Source organism: Chiloscyllium plagiosum, chromosome 17 (genome assembly GCF_004010195.1).
Source record: "Chiloscyllium plagiosum isolate BGI_BamShark_2017 chromosome 17, ASM401019v2, whole genome shotgun sequence".
In the NCBI taxonomy this organism is placed as follows: Eukaryota; Metazoa; Chordata; class Chondrichthyes; order Orectolobiformes; family Hemiscylliidae; genus Chiloscyllium; species Chiloscyllium plagiosum.
Genome location: NC_057726.1, coordinates 32,719,336 through 32,726,610, shown reverse-complemented (window position 1 = coordinate 32,726,610; position 7,275 = coordinate 32,719,336). Strand labels below are relative to the sequence as shown.

Here is a 7,275-nt window from a genome sequence, read left to right as displayed (position 1 = left end):
TCTCAGTCCCAACCCTCAGACTCAGCACCGCCTTCTTGACCTGCAATCTTCTTCCCGACCTCTCTGCCCCCACCCCTCTCCGGCCTATCACCCTCACCTTAACCTCCTTCCACCTATCGTATTCCCAACGCCCCTCCTCCAAGACCCTCCTCCCTACCTTTTATCTTAGCCTGCTTGGCACATCCTCCTCATTCCAGAAGAAGGGCTTATGCCCAAAACATTGATTCTCCTGTTCCTTTGATGCTGCCTGACCTGCTGCGCTTTTCCAGCAACCCATTTTTAAAATCCTATAAATCCTGCCCATCTCTGGCACTCAATGATTAGGGGAATTTTCAATTCTGTATTTTCTAACTTTTAAGAACAACTTCTATTCATTTCGGAAGCGAATGATTACACATAATTTGCTCCAGGCATCTGATCATACCGAACCGAAACTCCGATTTCGCTGCAGATGCTGCGAGACCTGCTGAGTTTTTCCAGCAATTCCTGTTTCTGTTTATGGTTGTCTGCATTATGAGTTGATCTACAATAACATATTGCATAATCAATGCAGCCAGATAGGAACATGGGTGCAATCAGTCATTACGAAACATAATCAGAAGTTACTGTCCATTGCACCAGTTAAATATTGAAAATTTACCACACGCAGAACTGTTTCTTAAGACCCTAACATCGGTTTTTGCTGCTCCTCGGATGCTGCCTGACCTGCAGTGCTTTTCCAGCACCACTCTGACCTAAACCCCTGTTTCTTAAGCAAGTTTATCTCAAACTTGGTAAACAATACTGCTGCCATAACCGCCCTTTCTAACTATGCCAGACTTGTACGGTTTTGATTTCATGTTTTTTCTAACATTCAAACTTTCAGACAATCAACAGTTTTCCGTACCCGAGCTATCTTTGGAGTCTTCGAAGTCCACCTGGAAAAAATAGCCGTTGTTCCTAAGTCGAAGACAATTATTTGGGTCGTACGAGATCTTTAAAGGTTTGAGTTGCGGATTGTACACACAATTGGCAGTGTTTATGTCAATAGGAGACTGCCGGGTGCCACTTGAAACTGTCACAGGATTCTGACATTCTTGCTGCTCTGAGAGGGGAGACAAACAAAAAGTTAAATGAAGAGTTAACAGTAGCATTTCTCAGTAGAACGTTCTGGAATGAACGTATCACGTAACAAAAATTCATGTCGCTTTCACAGATGTTACCGCAAAAGCAGTGCGAAGTCTTTAAAATACTTTTCTATTCGAAGATTTGGATATAGAACTAGCTTAAAATTAATCAATCAAGATTTAGAAACTAACTGGCAAATGAAAATGCATTGTAAAAATGTTCATCCATACTAAATTGGAAAGGCCAGTCTGCTCAACAACAAATAAAAATAATCGAGGGAAGTCCTGGTGATCACTTACTTGCTGTATTGATATTTTGAGTGCACGAAACAAGGTTACAATTTCTCACTGGGATCCATTGATACCTTCCGGGGAAACGTTTCGTAAAAGCGAAAATCGCTCGAAGAGAAAACACCATGTTGATTTTAAGCGAAGGTCAGCGCTGTTTTCTGGTTCTCGGCTGTGATGCGAAACAATTAATGGCAAATTGTAACTGTTCGTGTTTAAATACATTGCAAAACAATGTACCCTTCGATTTGATCTTGATCTGCTGTCTAAATATTTGCTTGCGACAAAAACGCCCATTCATATAGATACACTATCTATCACTGCGCACGCGTTGAAGTCAAAAGGCAACACCAGAGCCAATCAAACAGTAGATGATGAAAAAAAACTGCAGATGCAGAAATTAGAAACAAAAACTCTTCATTAAAGACAAGTGTTGTTGTGGAGGAGAAAAACAAATCAAAACCATTCGAGCACAAACAGTTCAGCCTATCGGAATTCTGCAAAAGGGACTTAGCTAGCCGACACCTCCCTCCTCTTCCAGGACTTCGTCTCTCCATCTCAGGCCACCACCTCAATTCAGACATCTATTTCAAACCCACCAACTCCCAAGCTGCCTTGTTACATCTCCTCCCACCATCCCGCAGTAAAAATGCGATCCCTTATTCTCAATTTCTCTGCGATATACGCACCCAGGAGGAACAATTCCACTCCAGAACAACCCAGATGTCCTCTTATTTCAAGAACTGCTATTTCTCCTCCCATGATGAATGATGCCCTCCAGTGCATCTCCTCCATTTTCCACACCTCTGCCCTCGAACCCAACCGCAACAAGGATAGAACCCCCGGTCCTCACCTTTCAACCCATGAATCTCCAGATAGAGCATATTATCCTCCACCATTTCTGCCACCTACAGTCATACCCTACAACCAAATATATATTTCTATCCCCATCCCTAAACACTTTCCGCAGAAACCACTCCCTCCGTGACTCCCTTGTGAGGTCCACAACCCCCACCAACCCATCCTTTACACTCAGCACCTTCCTTTGACGCCACATGAAGTGTAAAACCTGTGCCCAAATCTCCCCCCTTAATTCAGTCCAAGGCTCCAAAGGATTATTTCACATCCTGCAGATTTTCCTGCACATCCACCCATCTACAGCATCTGTTGCTCTCGATATGGCCTGGTCAACATCAAGGAGGCAGGATGCAGTTCGGAGAATATCTCTAGGACACGCGCACCAAACAACCCCACTGCCCTGTGGCCAACTTCAACTCCCACTCCGTCAAGCACATGCAAGTCCTGAATTTCCTCCACCGCCAAATTAAAGCCATCCACCACCTGGACAAAGAACACCTCATCTTTCGCCTTGGGACCCGACAACCACATGGCATCAACATAGACTTCATTAGTTTCCAAATTGCCCTTCCCCCCACTTCATGCCCAGGTCCATCCCTCCAACTCAGCACTGTCCTTTTGACCTGATCTACCTATCCATCTTCCTTCCCACTTATCCACTCCACCCTCCCAACCGACCTATCACAATTACCTCCCACTTGCATTCATCTATTGCCTTCCTACATACCTACTCATCAGCCCCACCCCTCTATTTACCTCAGTCCCTTACCCCTACACTCCTGATGAAGGACTTATGCCTGAAACATCGACTCTCCTGCTCTGTGGATGCTGCCTGACCTGCTGTGCTTTTCCCAGTGCCATACATTTTGACAATAGAAACACCCCACTAGTTCAGCTCCACTGCTTCCCCCAGTCCTTCATGTCTATTCAGATATGAAGGACTGGGGGGAAGGATCAAATTTGTGTCCCCTCAATCTTAGTAATTTATACGACACCTTTCATAATTTAAGGACAATTTGAGCAGTGCTCCCTATACTGTTTCCCATTGTGACCCTATTTCAGTGCTTTAAACTTGCTTGAAACTAACCTGATCACGGATTTGGTGGAGGTGACGTGTAGATATACCTGCAATAACAGGATTAAGGGGTTGGGGGGAAGGGTAACAGCAGGGATAAGGAGAGAGTGACAGACTTGTGCGGAGGGGGGGAAACAAGTGAGAGTTTTGTAAGATCAGAGACTCTCATGACAGGGTGGAAGAGGAGTTGTTGAATCAAATTTTTCATGATGTGGAGATGCCGGTGTTGGGCTGAGGAATACAAAGTTAAAAATCACACGACACCAGGTTATAGTCCAACAGGTTTATTTGGTAACACAAGTTTTCGGAGCGCTGCTCCTTTGACAGGTAGCTAGTAGAGTAGGATCATAGGACACAGAATTTATAGCAAAAAATCATAGTGTTCTACACTGATGCGATATATTGAACAAACCTAGATTGCTGTTAAGTCTTTCATCTTTTAGAATAGGTTGCAGTTTTGATTCATTAATATGTATATCGCAGAACTTCTTTCAAGTCACATTCCTGAGATAACTTAAGGTTTTATATAAAAAAAAGTATCATCTCAGCTCAGGTAATACATTAATGTGTGAGGTTAGAGTCTATCTGTATCCCAATTGTGAGTCAAACTGATTCTATTTCCAAAGTAGGAATTTATAAAATGTCACATGGATTATAAAAAGTATTGACTGCCTACAGATTGTGTGCTTTTTGAACAAAATAGAATGTATCTGCAAACGCAATTCTGTAAATCCAAATTAACCCCATAGACCTAAATGTGTATGTGCATGCATTTGAGGGAGTGAGTGTATGCGCATGCTTGATTGTGTGTGTGCGTATAATGGAGTATATGCCTGTGAGACGGTGTGCACATGGGTGTGAGTGTGGGGGATGCGTGTGTGTACGCCTGAGAAACAGCGTGTATATGAGAGAAGGTCTTCGTGTGTGAGTATGTAAGAGTGTGAGTATATGTGTACTTGTGTGTGTATGTGTGTGAGAGTGTGTATAGTGTAGTGGGGTCATCTATAGTGTGACATGAACCCAAGGTCCCGGTTGAGGCCATCCTCGTGGGTACCAAACTAGGGTATCAGCCTTTGCTTGGCCACTCTGTGTTGTCACGTATCCCGAAGTTTGCCTTGTAGGACGGTCACCCAACGATGCAAAGCTGAACGTGCCTGACTGCTGAAGTGTTCCCCATAAGGGAGAGAACATCCCTCTCTGGCGACTGTTGCACAGTGTCTATTCATCCATTGTCGTAGCATCTGCTTGGTCTTGCCAATGTACTATGCCTTAGTTTTTCAGTACTTTTCCATGGCAAGATTCACACCTCAAATACATGCCACACCCACAACTAAAAATTTAAAATGGGCCATGTGCTGTTAACACTCCGAGATTCACGGTAGTGATTATTGTCTTGGAGCACCTGACATCAAACATATGGTTTGCCACAACCTGAGTTTTGGGAAGTCCTGGTGTAGAGATGAATGCAGCAGCTTTTAAGTGTCATATTTTTTCAAGCAGTAAATATAGCATCTAATTTGCAGAAAGCAATGAAAATGCTCAGATCATGTTTGATGTTTTGACTGAGAATAAGTATTGACTAGAACATTGGCATGTTTTGCTAGCTTGTTCAAATTGTGCTCTGAGATCTTTGCTGTCATGTTGGTTACTTATTGGTTCAAATTTTGTGGTCATCAGCAAAGTGCTGCTGGTCTTAAATGAGAACTTTACTGGAATGCAATGTTAGGGTAAGGGAGTTCATTTGCAAGGAAAGAGGATTCCTTCACAAATGCACTTCATTATTACAGTGTTGTGTTTACTTGAATAGGCAAAACGTAGATCATGCAGTGTGGTGAATAAATGCCACTTCCGTACAATTTGTCAAAATTAAGCTGCTTAAGGTGCCACATATTGATGGGCAAAATTGAAGGGGCAGATTCTCCAATTAACCAAAGATATTTATAGTTGTGACAACAGATCTAGTTGTTCACCTTTATTTTATTGATACTGGAAGTTACCATGATCTGTCTGGGATATCAGGAGCCAAGAAGAGCTCTTTAGCTTGCTAAACTTTATATCCTTTGTAAAGACTCTTCTGCCTTGTGTAGTCCTTAATCTCATGCTCACATGTTTGGTCAGTGAAACCCTTCTCTTGCCTTCTTCAGACTAGATTCCATTCACTAGCGGCTTATGTGGCAGTTATCTTAGCATCACCTTTCTCATCTTAAGAAATAATTACCCTATTGGCTTGTAGAAGATGTCATAGAGTCATAAAGATGCACAACACGGAAATAGAGCCTTCGGTCCAACCTGTCCATGCGAACCAGAATCTAAATTAATCTAATCCAATTTGACTGTATTTGGTCCATATCCCTTTAAACCCTTTCTATTCATAAACCCATCCAGAAGCCTCTTAAAAGTTCTAAATGTACCAGCCTCCACCACTTCCTCTGGCAGCTCATTCCATATACGCACCACCGTCTGCATGTAAAAGTTGCCCCTTAGATCCCTCTTAAATCTTTCCCCTCTCATCTTACATTTTGGGTGGTCATTTCATTTCTATATAGCCAATACTTTTGTAGCAATAGTCATCTCCACGATAATTTAAGGCCATGTTTTCATCACAATTCCTGTAGCACTTGAAGATCTGCATCTCATCACAAAGCCATGACTTCATTGAATGGCAGAGCAGACTCGAAAGACAGAGTAGCCGACTTCGACTCCCACATGCTATGGTCTTATGATTTTAGCAAGATACTTGTCTGTCAGCCTCAGTATCTCTGCTGGTTTGATGTCTTCGAAAGCATATGTGCTGTTGAATTTGAAAAATTTCATATACTTTCAGTTTCCTTCAATGAACCGTTTGCAATAGTGACCGCGGGAATAGGTGCATCAGAGGCTGTTGGAATACGTGTAAATCCTGTCCCTCAGAATCCCCTCCAACAACTTGCCCACACCCGATGCCAGACTCACCAGACTATAGCTCCCTGGCTTTTCTTTACCACCTATCTTAAATAATGGCATCATTATTTATCTAGATTCCATTCACTAGCAATAATCCAATAATCATCTTTGTGCGCCCTTTTCTTTTTCTGAACAAACATTTGTGTACAAGGTTTTTCTTTTTGTGATGTCCCTAACATTATTTACATCTAGTGAACTGGCCTTAACCCATCTGAATATTATCCTCTTTTCCTTTGTGATACTTGGTTGAAAGATATGGACTACCACTCTGCAAAGCCTCACGCATGCTCCCCTCAATACTCTTCAGCAAATGGTTAGCTACCTCAAGGGGTCAGCATATCAATAGTTTTCTTAAGAGGAAGCTGTCTTTTTCTCAGCAGTTGTGCTTTTACAGTAGGGCAGTCCTTACTACCAGTTTAATCATTCTTCCATTGCCTAAACATCAGATTCAGCTAGACGTCTCAGAACATTCACATAGAATCATAGAGTTATAGAGATGTACAGCATGGAAACACACCCTTTGGTCCAACTTGTCCATGCTGACCAGACATCCTAAATTAATCTAGTCTCATTTGCCAGCATTTGGCCCACATCCCTCTAAACCCTTCCTATTTATGTACATATCTAGGTAAGTTTAAAAAGTTGTAATTGTAACAGCTTCCACCACTTCCTCAGGCAGCTTCTTCCATACATGCACCACCCTCTGCATGAAAATGTTGTCCCTTATGTCCCTTTTAAATCTTGCCCATCTCACCTTAAACTTATGCCCTCTAATTTTGGATTCTACCCTGGGGAAAAGACATTGACTGTTCACCTATCTATGCCCCTCATGATTTTATAAACTGCTATAAGGTCACCCCTCAGCCTCTGACACTCCAGGGAAAATAGCCTCAGCTTATTCAGCCTCTACCTATAGCTCAAATCCTCCAATCCTGGCAATATGTTTGTAAGTCTTTTCTGAACCTTACAAGTTTAACAACATTGTTCCCATAGCTGGATTCCAAA

General features: G+C 42.4%; 1 protein-coding gene across 2 annotated transcripts in view; it reads right to left on the bottom strand.

The window, feature by feature from the left end:
- Nucleotides 1-1,727, bottom strand: part of ca5a (carbonic anhydrase Va) — a 43,514-nt gene extending 41,787 nt beyond the window's left edge. Inside the window, exons 1-2 of one of the 2 annotated variants that reach the window (XM_043706812.1) lie at nt 1,407-1,727; nt 887-1,084 (exon numbers count right to left, since the gene is read on the bottom strand). In XM_043706812.1, the coding sequence (XP_043562747.1) occupies nt 887-1,084; nt 1,407-1,524 (316 nt within the window). In that variant the 5' untranslated portion in view covers nt 1,525-1,727. The remainder of the gene's footprint in view (nt 1-886; nt 1,085-1,406) is intronic. The other variant, XM_043706811.1, reaches the window with a different exon arrangement.
- Nucleotides 1,728-7,275: the final 5,548 nt, after the last annotated feature.